This window comes from Callithrix jacchus, chromosome 3 (genome assembly GCF_049354715.1).
Source record: "Callithrix jacchus isolate 240 chromosome 3, calJac240_pri, whole genome shotgun sequence".
In the NCBI taxonomy this organism is placed as follows: Eukaryota; Metazoa; Chordata; class Mammalia; order Primates; family Cebidae; genus Callithrix; species Callithrix jacchus.
In genome coordinates this window covers 17,888,351-17,910,220 of record NC_133504.1, presented here as the reverse complement: position 1 = coordinate 17,910,220, position 21,870 = coordinate 17,888,351, and the positions used below count along the sequence as shown (strand labels likewise).

At 38.0% G+C, this 21,870-nt stretch overlaps 1 protein-coding gene across 6 annotated transcripts in view; it reads left to right on the top strand.

Moving 5' to 3' along the window:
- The window catches only part of GALNT7 (polypeptide N-acetylgalactosaminyltransferase 7), a 157,515-nt gene extending 135,790 nt beyond the window's left edge, over positions 1 to 21,725 (top strand). For 4 of the 6 annotated variants that reach the window (XM_002745216.6, XM_008992451.4, XM_078366254.1 and 1 more), the window contains 4 exons: positions 12,153 to 12,371; positions 15,822 to 15,920; positions 16,516 to 16,644; positions 19,359 to 21,725. In XM_002745216.6, the coding sequence (XP_002745262.1) occupies positions 12,153 to 12,371; positions 15,822 to 15,920; positions 16,516 to 16,644; positions 19,359 to 19,496 (585 nt within the window). In that variant the 3' untranslated portion in view covers positions 19,497 to 21,725. The remainder of the gene's footprint in view (positions 1 to 12,152; positions 12,372 to 15,821; positions 15,921 to 16,515; positions 16,645 to 19,358) is intronic. The other 2 variants (XM_035292624.3, XM_078366255.1) reach the window with 1 other exon arrangement.
- The last annotated feature ends 145 nt before the right edge of the window (positions 21,726 to 21,870 follow it).

The following is a 21,870-nucleotide window of genomic DNA, read 5'->3' as shown; positions in this document are numbered from 1 at the left end:
AATGTCTATTCAGGTTCATTGCCCAATTTAATCAGGTTTTTTCCTTACTATTGAGTTCCTTATATGTTATAGATATTAGCCCCTTGCCAGATATATGGTTTACAGATGTAGTGTCCCATTCCATAGATTGTCTCTTTACTTTGTTAATTGTTTCCTTTGCTTATAGAAACTGTTTAGTTTGATATAATTCCATTTGTCTATTTTTATTTTTGTTGTCTGTTCTTTTGGGGTTGTTAGATACAAAAAAAATCTTTGCCCAGACCAATGTTATGAAATTTTTCTATTTTCTTCTAGAAGTTTTACAGTTTTAGATCTTCATATAAGTCTTTAATCCACCTTGGGTTGATTTTTATATATGGTGTGAGATGAAGGTCTAGTTTCATTCTTTTTGCATATGGATATCTAGTTTTCCAAGCAACATTTATTGAAGAGACTATTCTTGCCCTAATGTGTTCTTGGCATCTACCTTGAAAATATGTGGATTATTTCTGGGCTCTCTGTTCTGTTCTTTTGGTCTATGTGTGTTTCTATGTGAGTACAATACTGTTTTGATTACTATAGCTTTGTAGCAGGTTTTGAAATTGGGTAGTGTGATGCCTCCAGTTTTGTTCTTTTTGCTCAAGATTGCTTTAGCTAGTCAAGGTTTTTTTGTGGCTCTATATGAATCTTAGGATTGATTTTTCTTTTTAATTTATGGGGAAAATATCCTTGAAATTTAGATAGGGATTATATTTAATCTATAGATTGCTTTTATAATATGAATATTTTAACAATATTAGTTCTTTCAATCCATGATCACAGGGTATCATTCTATTTATTTTGTGTATTACTCAATTTATGTTGTCAGTTTATATTTTCAGCATGTAGATTTTTCACCTCCTAAATATTTTATTGTTTTGCTTAATTATTATAAATGGGATTGTTTTCGTAGTTTGTTTTATAGATAGATCACTGTTAACATACAGAAATGCTACTGATTTTTGTATGTTGATTTTCCTATAACTTTATTAGATTTGTTTATTAGTTCTAACAGCTTTTTGTTAGAGTCTTCAAGGTTTTGCATATATAAGATCATGTCATCTGCAGAGACAATTTACTCCTTTTCTGATTTGGATGTCTTTTCTTTCTTTCTCTTATCTAATTGCTCTGGCTAAAACCTCCAGTAGGGGCCAGGCACGGTGGCTCAAGCCTGTAATCCCAGCACTTTGGGAGGCCGAGGTGGGTGGATCACGAGGTCAAGAAATCGAGACCATCCTGGTCAACATGGTGAAACCCCGTCTCTACTAAAAATACAAAAAATTAGCTGGGCATCGTGGCGTGTGCCTCAGCTACTCGGGAGGCTGAGGCAGGAGAATTGCCTGAACCCAGGAGGCGGAGGTTGCGATGAGCCGAGATCACGCCATTGCACTCCAGCCTGGGTAACAAGAGCGAAACTCCGTCTCAAAAAAAAAAAGAAAAGAAAAACCTCCAGTAGGATGTTAAACAGAAGTGGGAGAGTGCGCATCCTTGTCTTGTTCTTAATTGTGGAGGAAGAGCTTTCAACTTTTCATCATTGAGTATAATGTTAGCTATGGAGTTGTTGTATATAGCCTCTATTGTGTTGAGGTACAATCCTCATGTACTTAATTTGTTGAAGCTTTTTGTACTGAATTTTGTCGAATGCCTTTTTCACATCTATTGAGATGATTATGTGGTTTTTGTCCTTCATTCTGTTAACGCGGAGTATCACATTTACTGATTTTTGTATGTTGAATCATCCTTGCATCCCAGGGATAAATCCTACTTGCTCATTATAAATGTTCTTTTAATGTACCATTGAATTCAGTTTGCAAGGGTTTTGTTGAGAATTTTTACATCTGTGTTCATTAGGGATATTGGCTTTTAATTTCCTTTTGTTATAGTGCCTTTGTCTGGCTTTTGTACCAGAGTAATGCTGCCCTCATAAAATAAGTTTGGTTGTTTTTTCTCCTCTTCAGTTTTTTTAAAGAGTTTGAAAAGGATTGGTATTAGTTCTTCTTTGAATGTTTTGTAATATTCAATAGTAAAGCCATCAGGTGCTAGACTTTTCTTTAATGTGAAACTTTTTATTACTAATTTAGTGTCCTTACTCATTATTGTTCTGTTTAGGTTTTCTATGTCTTCAAGATTTAGTCTTGATGAGTTGTATGTGTCTAGAAATCTATCTGTTTCTTCTCGGTTATCCAAGTGGTTGGCATGTAATTATCCGTAGTAGTCCCTTATAATCCTCTGTGCTACCAGTTGTATTCTCCTCTTTCATTGCTGATTTCATTTATTTGGTCTTCTCTTTTTCTTAGTCTAGCTAAAGGTTTGCTGATTTTGTTTATCTTTTCAAAAATCGACTCTTAGTTTCATTGGTCTCTTCTATTTTTTTTTCTAGTCTTATTTATTTCTGCTCAGATCTTTATCTCTTTCCTTCCTTCTAACTTTGAACTTAGTTTATTCTTTCTGTAATTCCGTGAAGTGTGACACCAAGTTGTTTGTTTGGAGTCTTTCTGCTTTTTCAATGTAGGCATTTATTGCTATAAACTTCCCTCTTAGAACTGCTTTTACTGTATTTCATAATTTACAGCATATTGTGTTTCCATTTTTGTTTGTCTCAAGGTAGTTTTAAATCTTCCTTTTAATTTCTCCTTTGACCCATTGGTTGTTTAGGAGCATGTTGTTTAATATTTGTGAATTTTTCACATTTCCTTCTGTTGTTGATTTCTAGTTTCATACCATTGTGGTTCGAAAAGATACTTGCTCTGATTTCAGTTCTCTTAAAATTTTTTAACCCTTCATTTGTGGCCTAACATATGATCTATTCTAGAGAATGTTCCATGTGCATTTGAGAAATATGTGTATTTTGCCACCATTGGATGGAATGTTTTGTGTATGTACTTTAGGTTCATTTGGTCTAAAGTAGTTCAAATCTGCATTTTCTTATTGATTTTCTGTCTTTTTTGATCTGTCCATTGTTGAAAGTGGGGTAGCGAAGTTCCATACTATTATAGTATCACAGTCTGTCTCTCTCTTCAGATGTATTAATATTTGCTTTATATATTTAGGTGTTTCAGTATCGGGTGCATATATCTTTATAATTGTTATATCTTCTTGATAAATTTATCCCTTTAACATTACATAATGATCATCTCTTTTTCTCATTTTAAAGCTTTTGGCTTATGGTGTATTTTATCTGATATAAGCATTAGCTACTCCTGCTTTCTTGGTTTTCATTTGCATGGAATGTTTTTCCATTCCTTCACTTTCAATCTGTTTTTGTGTGTGTATCCTTAAGGATGAAGTGAATCTGTTGTAGGCAACATATGGTTGAGGTTTTTTTTCTGTATCTGTTCAGCTACTTTATATCTTTTGATTAGAGAATTCAGTCTATTTACATATAAAGTAATTATTGGTAGGTAAGGACTTATTACTGCCATTTTGTTAACTGTTTTCTTATTGTTGCTTCCTCTCTTCCTCTCTTGCTGCCTTCCTTTGTGACTAGGTGATTTTTCTCTAATGGCATGCTTTGACTCCTTACTTTTTATTTTTTAAATATCTGTGATAGGATTTTGCTTTGTGGTTATCATGAACCTTACATGAAAGAGTGTACATTTATAACAGGCTATTTGAAGTTGATTGCATATAAAACTCTTAATTTTGATTGCATATAAAAACTCTATACTTTTATTCTACACCCTAGCTATTACATTTTCAGTGCCACAATTTACATCTTTTTATATTATGTATCACTTAATAAATTGTTGTAGCTATTACTTTTTATTAGTTTTGTCTTTTAACATTCATGCTAAAGTATAAGTGATTTATATGCCACCATTACAGTATTAGAGTATTCTGAATTTGTATACTTATTTTTACCAGTGAGTTTTATGCTGTCATATGTTTTAATGTTTCTAGTTGTTATTCTTTACTTTCTGTTCAAAGAACTCCTGTTAGCACTTTCTGTAGCACAGATTTTGTGGTGATGAATTACTTCAGCTTTTGTTTATCTGGGAGTCTTTATGTTTTCTTCATTTTGAATGGCAGCTTTGCTGTGTACATTATTCTTGGTTGGCAATTTCTTTCCTTCAGCATTTTGAATATATCATCCTACTCTCTCTTGGCCTGTAAGGGTTCTGCTGAGAAGTCTGCTGCTAGCCTTCCTGGAACTCCCTTATATGTTATTTGCTCCTTTTCTCTTACTCCTTTTAGGATTGCCTCTTTGTCTTTGATTTTTTACAGTTTGATTATGATATGTCTTAGTATAGTCTTGTTTGGATTGAATCTTGTTAAGAGACCTTTGACCTTCCTATGCTTAAATATTTGTATTTTTCCCCAGATTTGGACAGTGTTCTGCTATTATTTTTTTCTTAGAATACTCTCATGCTCTTACTACTATTTTTTTACATGAGCTTTCTACCCTTTGTCTTTCCCTTCTCTTTATTGAATTCCTATTACTTAAATATTTGTTCTTTTAGTGCTGTTCCATAAATTCTGTAAGCTTTCTTTATTCCTTTTTACTCTCTGCTGACTATATATTTTCAACTAAGCTGTCTTCAAGTTCACAGATTCTTTATTCTACTTAATCAGTTCTGCTATTAATGATCTCTATTACATTTTTTGTTTCATTCATGGTAGTTTTCAGCTCCAGCATTTGTTTGCTTGTTTGTTTTAACAGTTTCCCTCTCTTTTGTAAATTTCTCATTCTGGTTTTTTATTGGTTTTCTGATTTTACTGAATTATTTCTCTGTGTTTGGTTGAAGTTCACTGAGATTCTGTAAAACAATTATTTTGAATTATTTGTCCAGGTCTGCTACTGGGAGATTATTGTCATCTTTTAGTGGTATTATGTCCTCTCCATTTTTTATGTTTCTTGTTCCCTTACATTGATGCCTGTGCATTTTGTGGATCAGTCACCAATTGCAGACTTTACAGGCTGGTTTCAATATGGAAAGACTTTGCTCTGTTGGGGAAGGAGGGTGCAAGGGTACTTGCTGGGTGGGGTATAGCAATTCTGGGACTACTGAGAATACCAGCTATGTATTCCCTGTATAGATCTGCCCACCAAGGTCAGTGTTGGCAAAGATTTCAGTGCCTCTCAGTGGCTAATGCTGTAGATATCTACAGTGGCAGTGAGGCATGTTGAGGTTTTTGGGTATGGCTGCCAAGGACATCCTGATTTTTCTCTCATTACAGATGTTAAATGCCCCGTGGCACTGGTTCTGACTCATGGGCTCACTTGCAGTGGCAGTGGCACTTGTAGAGTGGCTATGGAAGGACTGAAGCATGAGCATGAGTGGAGAGACTATGGCTGCGGGATTTGGGGCAGTTTAAAAGCCCCAGGGTCTAGTGCACAGACATTTCACTACTGTATTGATAACAGAATGTGAGGTACCAGATGCTTTGAGGTAGCCAAGAATGGGAGCACAGATGTGCTCAGAGTTAATGCAGCTTTGGGGACAGAGTAGTGCTTAGCTCTCTATGGTAGCTGGGCTGTTGCTTGGGACATGGGAACCCCTGCTGACAATGTTGGTAGCAGTATGTGAGGCCCAGATGCGTGTGAAGTAGCTTTTAGTGCCAAGAAAGGGAGAAGAAGCATGCATAGAGTTAGAGCAGCTCCTGAGTTGGGGTGAGTTCTAGCTCTCTACTGCAGCTGATCCAGGGCCTGGAGCTGGGGCATGCACAGTAAAGGTGTGGTTCTGAGACCTGGAGCACGAACTAGCTCACTATAGCAATGGTGAACTAGAGTCATTTGCCACCAGAGTCAGAGGTGGGCCCAGTCCAGCCGCAGAGCCTGGGGCTGCAGTGTGGGCACTAGCAGAGCAGCTGTGGCTTCAGGATCAGGGCTCACTGGAGCATGGGAGAATTGGCAGAGCTTTCCTCAAAGTAATTCAAGAGTAGCTGCTTCTTGGATGGTGGTGAGTGTGCAGATGCATCTCCCTCTCTGGGGTTCCCCAGCAAAAGGGCTGTTGTTTACCTCAGTGGCAAGTGATGCCAGTGTCCTCTACAGAGCAGGCCTCTGGAGACTATGGTAGTTTGTGCCACATGGCCGATACCAATAGCATCTGCCTTCTTTTTTTCCTAGCTACTCCTTGTGCCTCAGGTATGCACCACCTCACCAGTGATCCTGTCCTGTGTAGATATTCTTCGTTTCTCTTGATCCATTGTGTTGCTGCAGATTATTTAATGGACCCTGGAGCTCTCTCTGGGCTATTTGGGTTTGTGAATAGCTGTCTATATTTGGGTTTTTAGTTGTGGGGGAATAAAGGCTGGTGTCTCCTACATTGCCATCTTGATAACCTCACCTCCCATTATATCGTGTTCTGATTAAGATTCCTATATTAAATGTTCTCCATGAATACATTTTGAATAAACTCAAAAAAGTCTGACACTGTTTAGGGAAATAGTTGAAGGGAAAATACTGGCTTCTGTTATTCACACATGAGTAAAATATGGTTTGGTTTTTAAAAATTTAGATAATCATGTTAGGAGTTTGCATAGTAAGCAAAATCAAATTTTTGAACAATGCTTACAAAAGATTAATATCTCTTGTCCCACAAAGATTGAAAAGTTAAGGTGAATATCCTTTGTCCTTTTATATTCTGCTTCCAGATTATCCATCTTACTCACATAAAATAGAATAAAATTCTGCTGATTCTTTTCATTGTGACATCCAAATTGTTCTGCTGTAATAAACATTTTGCATAAATATAGAACTAGGATTGATATCTATATTTTACCAAAACTCATGAACCAGCAGAAAAACAAAACATTGGTTTTTAAAACATTTTAGAAATGTTTTTAAAATTTGTTTTAAATAAATAAAATGCATTGAACTTAAATTGAATAGGACTGTTTTAGTGGGATGAGCATCATTCCAGGCTTCTTTCCCAGTCACACATTTATTAGAAAATGAATCCTAGTTCTGGTTCCTTCTATTGATTCTCACCATTCCATGCAGTGTAAGGTACCTAAAATGAGATACGTCATAGTCACCATATTCCAAGACAATCCTCTAGCGGGGGAGGACAGATTTAGAAGTAGTGTAGTGGTGAATGATGATCTGGTGATTATCCAGCCGTGTTGGGGTCTCTCAGTTCTTTGCCATTTCATCACAGACTACTGACACTCGAGGCTGGCATTTATTTCTGAAACAAACCAAAGAAGCTTCATACAGAAATCCAGATGTCCCACTGCTTGGAGGATGAAGACCTGTATCCCTGGCAAAACAACTTTGAAGTTTATTTGGTTTGGCTGCTTTCATAAATTCTAAGAGGCATGCAACTCTGAGGCTCCTCATTTTCTGCAATGCTTAACCAAGTCAGGTTTATTGTCGGCTTTAGACACAACTTGAGACAGTTCACAACAGGGCAATGGGTAATAAGCAGACCAGCTAGGCTTTCAGAACCAAAACATCCTTCTTATTGGCTAAATGAAGCCCCAGCTACAACAGGGAATGAGATTTAAATGTGTATGATAAAACAAAATTAGCACCAAATCAACACCAGGCATGATTGACATTGCAGGAAACTCCCTTTGGAGTCGGACTCACAATCACGAAGAATTGATGAAAAGCCAAATTGACTCAAAAAAGTCTATTCTGAAAGAAAAAGGAAAAGAGCTGAGGTAGATAGATATGTATCTACTCTAAAAATTAGCGTGTATTACCATACAAACTACCCAATAAGTGTGGATGTAGCGTACACTTAGTGAAGGCCTGGCATGTGCCAGGTGCTTTCTTTTCTCCAGTTTTGACAGCATCTCTTTGAGTCATCAGCCAGTGGCCAGGTCTGTTTCTCCACCTCATTTGTCTCCTCTGAGCCTCAGACCTTCTGGAATTATCCTCTGTTGTCCTTTAGATCTTTCACTCAACAGAGGCAAAATTGACCTTTAACTTTTCCTGAAAAGTTATTCCTTCTACTGTGTTCTCTATTTGCCCATGAATGAAACTTAGGGAGCATGTTAAGGTTGTTCCCTGCCCCTCCCCCTTACCAAGCCCTGGTGATTCTGCCTCACACATAGCTCTTCATTCCATGCCTTTCTATACTCAGTGCAGTTCCTCACATCTCTCCCATGAATACTAAATAGCCTCCGCTTGGCTCTTTGCCATCAGGTTCAACCCACTTCAGCCCACCCTTCACTCACCACCGGTGCCATTCACCTGAAAATTAAATTTGATGTCACTTACCTGCTTAAAACTTTTTCATAGGTGTCATCTCAAGGGTAAAATTCAAAGTTCTTTTAAAAAGAATAACAATATTAATAAGAGCTAGCATTTATTAAGAGCTTACAATGTACCAGGCATAAATGTAAATGCTTTATATAGATAAACTTTTTAATTTTCACAACATACTATGAGGTAAGGACTATATCCTCAACTAATTTTTTTTTTGAGGCAGAGTTTCACTGCCTCAAAATTAGTTTCACTAAAATTTTTGTATTTTTTTGAGGCAGAGCCTGTTACCGAGGCTGGAGTGCAATGACGCACTCTCAGCTCACTGCAGCCTCTGCTCCAGGATTCAAGCAATTCTCCTGCCTCAGCTTCCCAAGTAGCTGGGATTATAGGTGTGCACCACCACATCCGGCTAATTTTTGTATTTTTGGTAGAGACAGGGTTTCACCATTTTGGTCACGCTGGTCTCAAATTCTGCCTGCCTCAGCCTCCCAAAGTGGTGGGATTACAGGTGTGAGCCACTATGCCTGGCCTATATCCTCATCTTAAAATGAAGAAACGTAAGCAAGTTTTCTCTCAGTAAATACTGCATTCCAGTTTTTGTAAACTATTTGCCAGACTACAATATCCTAAAATTTATCATACTGCATTTGCTTTTCTCTTTGCCCTGAATACCGTTCCCACCTAATTAACCACTCCTTCGAGATGGGGCAACACAGTGCCACTCTGGCCCTGTCCATCCCAGACAACTAATTCCTCCTTCTTTTTATTGCTCTAATCTTATGCATGTATACATAACTCTTGAGGTTTGTTCATGTCTAGAGTATGTGTGCTGTATCTAATTTCGTATGGATTTGCAAGGATTCAGAATGTTGAGTCATGTAGTAGTCTGTTCTCATGCTGCTATTAAGATATAACTGAGACTGGGTAATTTATAAAGAAAAGAGGTTTAATTGGCTGACAGTTCTTCAGGCTGTATAGGAAGCTTAGCAGCTTCTGTTTCTGGAGAGGCCTCAGGAAGCTTCCAATTATAGTGGAAGGCAAAGGGGGAATGAAGCATCTCACATGGTGGGAGCAGGAGCAAGAGAGAGAAACGGGAAGGTGCTACACCCTTTTCACCAACCGGATGTCACGAGAACTCAAAATCGCAAGGACAGTCTGGGCGTGGGGGTGAGGGGTGGGATGGTGCTATCATTCATGAAGGATCCACCCACATGAACCAGTCAGCTTACACCAAGCCCTGCCACCAACATTGGGGATTGTAATTAGTCATGAGTTTTGGGTAGGGACACAGATCTAACCCATAACAAGTGGTAATACCTTATGTTCTTTGATCATATACTGCTTATAGCTGCCTTTATTATATTTTTTTTTTTTTTTGAGATGGAGTCTAGCACTGTCACTCAGTTTGTAGTGCAGTGGTGTGATGTCGGCTCACTGCAATTTCCACCTCCTGGGTTCAAGCGATTCTCCTGCCTCAGCCTCCCGAGTAGCTGGGACTACAGGTGTGCGCCACCATGCCCAGCTAATATTTTTGTATTTTTAGTAGAGACGGGGTTTCAGCATGTTGGCAAGGATGGCCTTGATCTCCTGAACTCATGATACACCTGCCTTGGCCTCCCGAAGTGCTGGGATTATACAGGCATGAGCCACCCTGCCCAGCCTATAGCAACCTTTTTTAAACCCATGGGCTTTTGTGACAACAATGCATTTAGGGGCATGTTACCCTTTGATAGTTATCTTGTTGCCTAGAAAACATTTAATCTGAATGCTAGATCTGAAATATTTACTATTTTTGCTCTGGATGCATCAGCAACTATGGCTGACAGGCTGAATCCAATCCTTTTTAGTAAAGTTGTATTAGAGCATAGCCACACTCATTTATTTGTGTATTGTCTGTGATTACTGTCTCACTAAAATAGCAGAGTTAAATAGTTGCCACAGGAAACTATATAGCCCAAAAAGCCCAAGATACTTACTTACTGTCTGGCCCTTTATAGAGAATATTTGCTGATGCATGATGTAGAAGATGAGGGATTGGGTATTGTTTTAGTTCATTTAGTGTTACTACAACAGAACATCTGAGGCTGGGTAATTTATCAAGAAAAGAGGTTTATTTGGTTCAAGATTTTAGGGGTTGGAAAATTCAAGCTTGGGCAGCTACATCTGTTGAGAGCCTTATGCTGCTTCAACACATGATGGGAAACAGAAGGGGATGCACATGTACTACAAGATCACATGGCAAGAAAGGAAGCAAGAGAGAGACCAAGGAAGCCAGACTCTTTAACAGACTACTTTTGTGGGAATGAATCCATTCCTGGGAGAGCAAGAACTCACCCCCTCACCTCCACAGGAAGCCTTTAATGTATTAACCCACCCAGTAGGCCCTGCCTCCCAGCACTGCCACATTGGGCATCAAATTTTAACATGAGTTTTGGCAGACAAGCCACATGCACATCACAGCAAGTGTATACCAATTTGGTCACATATATTTATGCAAGCATTCATTCGATTAAAACCTTAAAAGTTAAATATTTGTCAGTTATCACAGTGTCAACGTGTTTTATTGCTCTGTAGCTGCTTTTCCTTAAAGTGAACCAGCTAGGGTCGGGTGCAATGGCTCATGCCTGTGATATCAGCACTTTGGGAGGCTGAGGCAGGGGGATTGCCTGAGGTCAAGAGTTCAAGACCAGCCTGGCCAACATGGTGAAACTCCATCCCTACTAAAAATACAGAAATTAGCTGGGTGACAGACTGAGACTCCATCTCAAAAAAAAAAAAAAAATTTTTTTAAATTAAAAAAAAGTGGGGCCAGGCACAGTGGCTCACGCCTGTAATCCCAGCACTTTGGGAGGCCAAGGCGGGTGGATCACGAGGTCAAGAGATCGAGACCATCCTGGTCAACATGGTGAAACCTTGTCTCTACTAAAAGTACAAAAAATTAGCTGGGCGTGGTGGCGCGTGCCTGTAATCCCAGCTACTCAGGAGGCTGAGGCAGGAGAATTGCCGGAACCCAGGAGGCGGAGGCTGCAGTGAGCTGAGATCGTGCCATTGCACTCCAGCCTGGGTAACAAGAGTGAAACTCCGTCTCAAAAAAAAAAAAAAATGGTGAGCCAACTGGGGAAAATACCCAGTTTATTTGAAGTTATAGTAAAATTGTTCTATTATAATGATAACAGGATCAATAAAATCACCTGCAAAATGTGTTTTATTGAACAGAGCTTTTGTTTTTCATGATGGTTTTTGAAATGAGATTTTTTTGCCCCTATGCTTACCAGTAGAATGGTTCTATTAAAAACAGATTATAGGTCAGGCACAGTGACTCACTCTTGTAATTCCAACACTTTGGGAGGCTGAGGTGGGAGGATCTCTTGAGGCCAGGAGCTTGAGACCAGCCTGGGTAACAAAATGAGACTTTGTCTCTACAAAAAAAAAAAAAACAACATTAGCCAGGTATGGTAAATGTACCTGTAATCCTAGCTACTCGGGAAGCTGAGGTGGGAGGATCACTTGAACCCAGGAAGTTGAGGCTTACAGTGAGCCAAGATTGCACCACTGCACCCTAGTCTGAATGACAGAACAAGACCCATCTCAAAAAAAAAAAAAAAAAAAAAAAGGAAAGAAAGAAAAGAAGTTATTCTAGGAGTAAAAATACCAGTGTCCAGCCGGGCTCTCATAAACTCTCTCTGTGATTCAATTTCTTCTGTTAGCAGAATATAATACATTATCTTAGCTTATATGACCTTTCAGCTCAAGGATATCAGGTTGTGTATAACACTTTTTGCTTAAATATACATGACATTTTAATCCTAGGCAGATGACATAGAGTCATTAACTTACTTGCATTTGTTGTTTGATTAAATGTCAGGTCCTATTGAAATGAATTTGTTATGTGTAAGCCATATTTCATGTGTCTAATATAGGCTGTTTATTATATGACCCTTGTCTTTTTAAAATATTTCTTTTTTTTTTTTTACAGAATTATGTTAGAGTTGTGGAGGTTTGGTGGGATGAATATAAAGACTACTTCTATGCTAGTCGTCCTGAATCACAGGCATTACCATATGGGGATATATCGGAGCTGAAAAAATTTCGAGAAGATCACAACTGCAAAAGTTTTAAGTGGTTCATGGAAGAAATAGCTTATGATATCACCTCACACTACCCTTTGCCACCCAAAAATGTTGACTGGGGAGAAGTGAGTACCCACCAATAGTCACATCTCAAAGTGTGTGCATTTGTAGACTAAGTTTGGGAGAAGGCAGAGACAGGTGGAACTATGTGAGTAAGAGAAAAGTATTCTTGGGGGAAAGTCTAGGTAAAAACTGTCTGATAGCATCTTCCACCTATCCACTCTACAGCTACAGTTTGCCAGACCAGCTTGCCACCATGCTGTCTCCTGCCAGCCTTTTGCTCCAGCTCCTGGCACCTCCATGCCCCTTACTCCAACTCCCTTCCTTAACTAACTCAGTTTATCCTACTGCTCTCAGCTTAGAGATCACCAATACTGAAAAGCCCTCCTTATTCTTCCCCACTTCATCAAAAAGATGTACATCTATGCTCTTTCCAGGGGTTCTCACAACACCCGGATTCGCCCATCTCCAGCCAGTGCGAGTGCTTCAGGGCCTTGATCACCATTGTGTCCAGGTGGACTGATGCAGGGACCCACATACAACAGGCACTCCAACAGTGCTTTTAAATGAATTAAAAATAATTAAAATCAAGCAGAAGCATTTGGAAAATCAGACATTGTCATTTCTTTGTTTATTCAAACTTGTCTTCAGACTCATTTCTGATTGCACCCCTCAGCTCTGCTGTATGCCTTATGCTGCTGCCCCACAGGCACACTAAACCTGCCATGAACATTCAAGTCTACATCCCTCTGCTTAATTATGTTCAGCAAATGAGGGCCTACTATGTGCCAGTCACTCTTCTAGACAGAAAATAAGACAAGCAGAGTCCTTTTTCTCAGGGAACTAGCATGCTACCTGGGGATAGAGACTGAAAAAGAGAAAGCAAAAATGATAATGACAGATGGTGATAAATGACAGTGACACCTAATACTATCAAGAGAACTTAAGGACAGGGTAAAGAAAGCATCTTTGAGGAGGCGACATTTGCCCTCAGATCTGAATTGTAAAGAGTCAGCCAATCAGAGAGCCAGAGAGTGGAGATGAAGGGAAGCAGACCAATTGCATAAACAGTTCTTCTGGAGGCAGATCCCTGATGGGTTGGTGTGTGAAGGATAAGGGCCAGGATGACACTGAGGTTGTTTTTTTTTATTTGAGTAGCTGATAATTTTTTTCATTTGGGCTGCTGAGACTGGGAAGATAGTAGGGGAGGGAATGGAGGGGGCAAGGCTTCTGTTGGTGTTCTGGACTTGCAGAGTACCTGCCAGATATTCAGGTAGAGCTGTTAAGTCCTACTGATAATAGATCGTAGGTTGTATGATGCCACAATCCAGAAGAGAGGCCGCTCTGTAGTTGCACATTTGGGTCCATCAGCAGGTAGGTTGTTTCATGGGACTGAATGAGGTCACCAAGAGAGAAAATACAGATAGAGAAGAGGAGAGAAGACCCAACCCTGAGAAGTGCCTGCACTTAGATAGAGTTCAGGAATAGAAGGAGAAACCAACAGAGGACACTCATGCTGCTCTCTCTATTCTTACTGCTTTAATACCTTTTTTTCCCTATACTCTTAATTTACCTGTGCTATTACGGCAAATTATGTTTGACTCCCAACTAGACCATAAACCCTTCAACACACAGATCTCTCTCTGAGGGCCCAGACGAGTGCATCCAACTGCCTGCTTGACGTCGGCACTTGAGTGTCCAACAGGCACTTCAACCAGCCATAATTGAACTTCCTGTCTCCTCCCCCTGCCCATCTCTACCGATTTCTCAGACCAAACACTTTGGAGTCTTCCACGAATCCTGTCTTTGTCTCACGCTTCATATCTAGTTCCAGAATCTGATTCCTTCTTGCCTGGTCTAAGCCACCATCATCTGTCACTGAGACTAACTTGTTGGCTCTCCTACAGCCTATTTCAAATACAGCAGTTGGAGTGATTGTTTTAAAATGAAGACAAGTCATGTCGCTCCGCAAGAAAACATGCACCCTCACCTCAGAGTGATGACAGAGTCCATTCTGGTGGTCTCCAAGATCCACAACATCTGTTCCTGTTCCTCTCTGGCCTCACCTGCCACTGCTCTCCCCACTCCGCTCCAGCCCCATATCCTTACTGGTCCTTGGACTCCCTCCAGGCATGCGCCTGCCTGTGCTCTGTCCTCTGCCCAGAATGCTTCCCAGCAGACAGCCGAGTGCGTGGCCAGCTCCCACACCTCGTTCAAGTCTGCTGACCTGCCACTTCTCAGTGATGTCCACCTCGTTACTTCCCAACACTCTAGCTCCCACTCTAACTTCCTCTTCTTTCTTGTTTTCACCACACTTGTCATCTTTTGCTATAGCAGAAAAATTGTCTACTATGTTTTTTAACTTACATTCTGTCTTTTTTTCCTTACGTTCCCAGAGTGAATGTAGGCAGGGGCCCACATACACTGCGGCATGCCCATTTCTGGGGCAGTGCTCTTTGTTCACTGGTGTTTCAGATCCTACAGCATGCCTGGCACACATCAGATACTCAGTATTTGATGATTGAATAAATGCATGAATGAATGTATAGAATTTTCTGTCCTCCTTTTACTATCTCACTCCCAAACATATCTTCAGTTTAACCTCTCTCCATTCTGACAGGTGCACTTTATACTTCTTTTCTCGGCATTTCCTTAACATTCCAAGGTAAACCCCTAACTCTTGTAAAGGTGTCTCTTGGGGCAGTCTTCGGCGCTCCTCCATGCAGGGTAGCAGCTCTTCCTCTGCAAATTCATAACCTCCATCCTGACTGGCCGCCACCCCTCCGTCTCTCCACAGGCGGTGAGGACCATGACTTGCTCCTCTTCGTATCCTCAAAAGCTCTTATCATCAGAGGTGCACAGTCAGTATTTGTTGGCTGAATGCAAGAATAAAACATTTTATTTAAATACTAAAGTGATTTATAATTCAGAAAAATATACGGTATTTCCAAAAAGTTATTTTCATAGAAATTGTACATTCCAACAATGGAAACCTGTGTTTACTTTTCATCTACATTGTCTATAAAGAACAGCCACACTGCCTGGCCATGTGTCATGCGTGACCTTTGCACCCTAGGCCCTTGGAGGCAGCTACCAGAAGTGCTGCACAGTCATTTGGGAGAGGTCCCTTACAAATCCAGTCTGTTCTAGATATCTAGGGCCAGTGTCTATTACCACTGTGGTTAGGTAGCTTTTCTCTATTTGCTTCTCATTCACATGAATTACTATGATTCTGAAATTGTATTTAATGGTAATTTTTTTTTCCTCTGTGGTATTTTAGGGAAATCTATAGTCATATGCTTGCTCTTAAGAGAAAGAATCCATTCCAATGTTGACTTCAAGACCATAAATGATTTCCAAACTATGTAAAGACCAATAATACAGTAATTCCCTGTCACTACACATACCCAGATTTTCCACTGTAATATTTAATATGAAATACTAAGTTCTGATGCCAGAGTTTATCAAACAGTAAACTGTTGCCTGCTTTTTGTTTCTTTGTTCATTTTTTTCAGATCAGAGGCTTTGAAACTGCTTACTGCATTGATAGCATGGGAAAAACAAACGGAGGCTTTGTTGAGCTAGGACCCTGCCACAGAATGGGAGGGAATCAGGTAAATCACCTTCCTTTTGTGTTTAAATTATTCTGCATTGAGGGGGTATCAGGTTTATTGACCACAGAGTGATCAATAGCATTATAATAACATTATGGTTTTTGCATAAGCGGTTAGAATCTAGAATTAATGTCTAATGTAACAGATTAAAATATATTCCTGTGAGAGTATATATTTGTCACTAACATAACTATGTAAGCCTAGCTCCCTAACGATTTTTTTGCAAGTATTATTCACTAATCCTCATCTTTTTGCCAATAGAGTGTTATTGCCAGTAATATATATTCACTAATATATTTTCTTATGTGGGTATATGTTTTTTTCATTTTCTCACATTGTTAGTAATTGACAAATATGTGTTAGTGACCCATTTGGTATCTTATAGACTAAAGAACTTAATGATTTCAGTGTTAATAAGGATCTTCACTAACATCAAAATAAATATAATTTGTGGACTTACAGTTCTAAACACAGAAAAATTATGGAAAAATAAGTTAGCCGTTCAATTTAATTATGAGTTAAGTTTCATTCTTTTCAAATATACATCAGCAGGGAAGGTGCCTCTGTTACTTATTTCTCTCTTTTTCTTTTACAGCTTTTCAGAATCAATGAAGCAAATCAACTCATGCAGTATGACCAGTGTTTGACAAAGGGGGCTGATGGATCAAAAATTATGATTACACACTGTAATCTAAATGAATTTAAGGAATGGCAGTACTTCAAGGTATTCTGCATTTTAACTTCTGAAATAATGTTATATGCTATTTCATTTTCAATAACATCTAGCATGTGGAATTTAGATGAATAAATCTTCAAGCCTACATTCAAATTTGCTAGCATTTTCCTCTCATTTAGTCACTTGTATAGGTTTTCCTGAGCACTGGATGACTCATTGTTCTATAATGAGGCATCACTTTTGTTCTTTCATACAATATTGTCACGGAATGAGGCCACGGTGATGTCTATGAAGAGCACTGCTAATTTTAGTAATACAGGAAGTCAGTGTTCTGCGAGGCAGTCATCATCACTGCTCTCACCAGAATCTGATTTTTGAAATCTAAAGGAATCATTCATTAAAGTAAAATATATTTATACTATTAAAAATTTGGCTAATATTTCATATTGTCCAGCAGGTGGAGATAGAGATAAACAAATAAAACTTGAAACCTAGGCTTTCATAACATCTTTATCATTGTTGTGTGCTAGATACAGAGGGATAAATGTAGCAAGTTGCTTGCTTTAATGGTCAAATTTAGTTAGTCACATGACACTGCTGGGGCAGTTTTGTGTTTCAGCTGTGAGTATTTAAAGCTCTGTGGCAAGTTGAGGATTACAACATTTTAATAGATTTATGTATAGTTTTCAAAGTCTAGATTTAGCTAACATAAATCAATTTAATATGAAACAAAAAGGAAAAGCTGCCTCATACTAAAGAATCTGTCAACCACCCTGCATTTTATTTATTCACTCAGTATGTGTTATCACATCCCATCTGTCATGCAAGCAAGCACTTGTTATCTCTGTAATAAGAATCTGATCTACCTTAACCTTCCCTATTATTGTCATTATGGATAATTTCCATGAAGCGATAAGCATGTATCAATTGATGATTTTTTTTCTTATAGCAAGTTAGGAAGGAAAAGAGTGGCATAAACCTTAAAGAGTGGAGCATTTATTTTCACAAAGAAAAATGAAATATAATAGCAATAAATGGTAGGGGTCAGTGAGAACAATATTAGCAAAATAGTAAAAGGAGGCTAACAGACCAGCAACTATATCAAGAAGTAATTGACCAAAAAATGGCACACGTTTTAGGTATTTTAAAGGACATAGCACTGAATATACATTTGTGTATTAGATATTACTAGTCACTTGGGAACCAATGATGTGTTAGACTGAAGGGGAATTCAAAACTATAGCCGAAGTACACTATCATATAACGGTAGAGAAGAAAGAAATGCAAAAATAGAGATAAGCAAAATGCCATAGGATAGAAAAGAGTGATTCATGTTTCATAGAGGAAGTCTCATTGTACAAGTCCTGAGTGTAAAAAAGGCTCTCAGAGGATAGAGCACCGACTTCATTTTTTAAGTTTCGTAGAGGGATTGACCTTATTTGAAGAAGGTAGTGATGGGAAACTATAGCTACTTTTAGGAAAATATTTCTGGAAACGTGAGGTATGTACTGTTCTCAAACTTTCTGGCCTCTGGATCCCCTTTACACTCTTAAAAGTTATGGAAACCCCCACCCCCAAATTGCTTTTGTTTATGTAGGTTATCCTTAGCAATATTTCCAGAACTGGAAATTGTCTGAAAAATTTGTAAAGTTTTTATAATTAATTCATCTAAAAGTAACAATATCCCCATTAAACATTAATATAGATGACATTTTTAATGAAAAATAACTATGTTTACCCACAAAAAATAATGAGAAGAATGGAATTCTGTATTTTTGCAAATCCCTTTAATATCTGATTTAATAGAAGAAGACAGCTCGATTCTTATACTCCGCTTCATTTGGTCTGATCTGATACATTGTTTTAGTTCAAGTATATGACAAAAACCTAGACTCACACAAGCATAGAGTTGGAAAAGAGAGGAAGTAATTGAATAGCCTTTCAGATAATTGTGGCACCACAGCTTAATAAGTGGTGGTTTCTTAAAAGTTACTTGCATTGTAGACTGGCATCCTTGAGCATTGCACCTCACTATGCGGAAGTACTTGATACGTACTTCCCACTGCATCTCATAAATTTTAAGTATACTCGGGTCAAGAATGAATAAAAATTAAAGTTTTACTGCTTCATCAGTGACATCTTTAAGTGAAACTGGCATTTACTTTTTACTGAGTGTGTGGCAGTGAATATGACTACAGGTAGTAGCATAGTTTGATTCATGCTAAGGCACCATCAGTTTTACTCACCATCACTTTTGCACCATCAGCATAAATGTCGATAAAGTGAAGATAGTAGAGCCTTTGTATTATTATGAAAATAGTTTTGGCCTTACAGACCCAATCCTGGACAGTCTGAACATATGGTGAGGGCCAAACCAGGGCATCTGCAGTGGCGATGGGAAGGAATATAAACCAGAGACATTGCATACCCATCCTTAGTGTCTGGTGTAATGTGAATGAAAGAGGGAAAGTGCAGTATTTCCTAATGACCTGAAAGCTGGTATTGTCATTACCCAGGATAGAAGCAGTAGACATAGATATGGGGAGCAGATAATGAATTTAGGTTTGTATACACTGAATGTCAGATACCAGCAGTATATTGTGACTTAACAATGAAAGATCTTAGGACTTAGAAAACTGACAATCAGGAGAAATCCAAAGTCTGAGGTGTGGTTGATAAGCTTATCCATTTGCTTACACTATCTTCTGATGTCAGTGATATCAAGAGTCCAAATCTGAAACTTTTCTTACTGTGTTTTCCAGAACCTGCACAGATTTACTCATATTCCTTCAGGAAAGTGCTTAGATCGCTCAGAGGTCCTGCATCAAGTATTCATCTCCAATTGTGACTCCAGTAAAATGACTCAAAAATGGGAAATGAACAACATCCATAGTGTTTAGAGAGAATAAAAGAAACCAATAACCTACCTACTGACAAGTAAATTTAAACAGGACTGAAAACCGCCTGAAACCTGCTGCAACTATGTTATTAACTCTGTACAGCTCCAAACCTGAAACCTCCTGATCAGTTTCAAGGACATTGATAAACTGTGATTTTACAATAACATTATCATCTGCAGTTACTGTTTACAAGACTGCTTTTACCTTAAACTTTGTAGATGTTTACATCTTTTTGTTTTGTTTTAAGATGATGTTGGTAATTTGTGCCTTTAGCTCCGTTTTACTAGAGTTAAAGCACATTGTCTTCTTTGGGATTACACTCAGGGGTCTGAAAGGCAGTTTGATTTTTATTTTTCACACACTTGAAAAAGGTTGGAGTAGCCGGACTTTCATATATAACTTGGTGATTATCAACCTGTTGTGTCTTTATTTAATTTTACATCCTTTTCAAGCACTGCCACAGGTTATTAGCCAAGGTGGCCTTCCTTCACAGTCATGCTGCTTTTTTGAAAGGTGAATTTCAACACATTTAGTGCCTCTTTCATTTCTCAGTATATATTTCAAGAGCTTGTGATGCAATTTATAGGATGGTAATGATAGACTTGTCACCTGTATGGGGAATATTTTTACTACTCAGAAATGAATTTATGTGCTGCCATTTGCCATAAGGTTAGATGTTGTATGGCTTGAAAAAGAAATGACAATATGGAACATCCCAAGGCTTTCCCATAGGGTTGGAAGTTGTGTGGAATTTGCTTCCTTACATACTGGCATTCCCAGTGCCCTCTGTCCATACCTACTTCTAGGATTGCAAAGGAGTCTTCCAACTAGAGAAAAATTGTCCACCAACATTTGGGATTTATCTTCTCTAATACCTGTCACTATAGAAAACTATTATCAGTTTTATTGTTACCCCCCGAAAGAGAGGGTAACAAAATCAACAAAACACCACCATAAACATGTCAAAGGTTCTTTTTGACTGAGGTAAGACCTTCCAAGCCCTTGTTGGATTAGGCCTTATAAAGCTTGTGTGCATCGTAACCTAAGTTGTGCAACCTGTGAAGCCAAGAGTGAATTGACGTTTCATTGATATTTTCATCCAAATGACATTATCTGCATGTTTTTTAAATTTGAAAAACAAAGGAGTATTTAAAAACAGTTCATTAACAAATGTGAACTACTTTCTGTTAGATTGGATTTTCCCTAGTGTTTCTTAATTTCTTTTTAGGAAGTGTATTTTTTTTAGTATTTTTCCAGTAAACAGAAGATTTGTTTGGATTTAAACATTTACTAAGACAGTACCTATTAGGAAAACCAAATATTCCAAATGGTCAATTCAATTTTAATTTCTCAAAAGATACTGTTACTGCTCAAAAGATTAAAATTGCCTACATTGAGTGCTAAAAAAAACTATGATGAGGTGAGCTGAATGGCAAGTTAAGCATTTTTGATCCTATAATCGTGAAATCATTACAATGAAAGGAATTCACAAACTACTGCCAGAAGTTTCTTTTTTAATTTAAGAGGAAAATATAACCTATGAATTTGTTTGTTCCAAGCTTAGCTCTTAAATTTGGAGAGTCAAAGTTAAACATCCTCAACAGAGTTTTATTTAAAATTTTGAATTGTCAATTTGTATTTTGCTACTGATCTGTGATCAACCATTTTAACTTTCATCTCTAGGGATGTTTAACATTTATAATTGCAAAATAAATCAACTCTAAAAAAAGGAACTAAGAGAGAATTGGTACTTTAATTACTTGCGTGTTTGCAAATAGGCTCCATTTTCCATGTTGAGTAGATTATAACCTTATTAACTATGCATAGGCCTAAGAAAGGTGGCAATGAACTGTGCATGTAAATTTTAAATGGGTATTTTGTGCAATTCATTAAAAGAAAATACTCTTATGAATATGATTCTATATATTGAAATCAGAAACCTTACCAAACAAAAACATCAGAAGCTGCTGCCATAATGACTATTTTCTACTGTAGGCTGCTTTGGAAATAATTCCCATATCCTTGCTTTGTAAGTTGATAATATCACTATGCATTTCTACACATTTTATAAATTTGATTTATGCAGATTTTGATACACTGTATGTTTCTGTAGAAATTGTATAAATATTCAAACTTTTATTAGGGTAAATTTGAGAAACTTATGTATATCTTAATTCTGGGTTGCTTGTTTTTTAGGTGAGAAAAAATAAAATATTGTATTTTAATTCATGGGTTTTTTTTGGTACTTGTAATCATTACAAATCTAAACACTGCACATTTGAAAGAATTCCTTGATTTTACTATTTGCAAGACACACTTAATAGCTAAAATATTATAGACCACAGTTATTCGTTGAGTATCCGCTTGAGTGTTG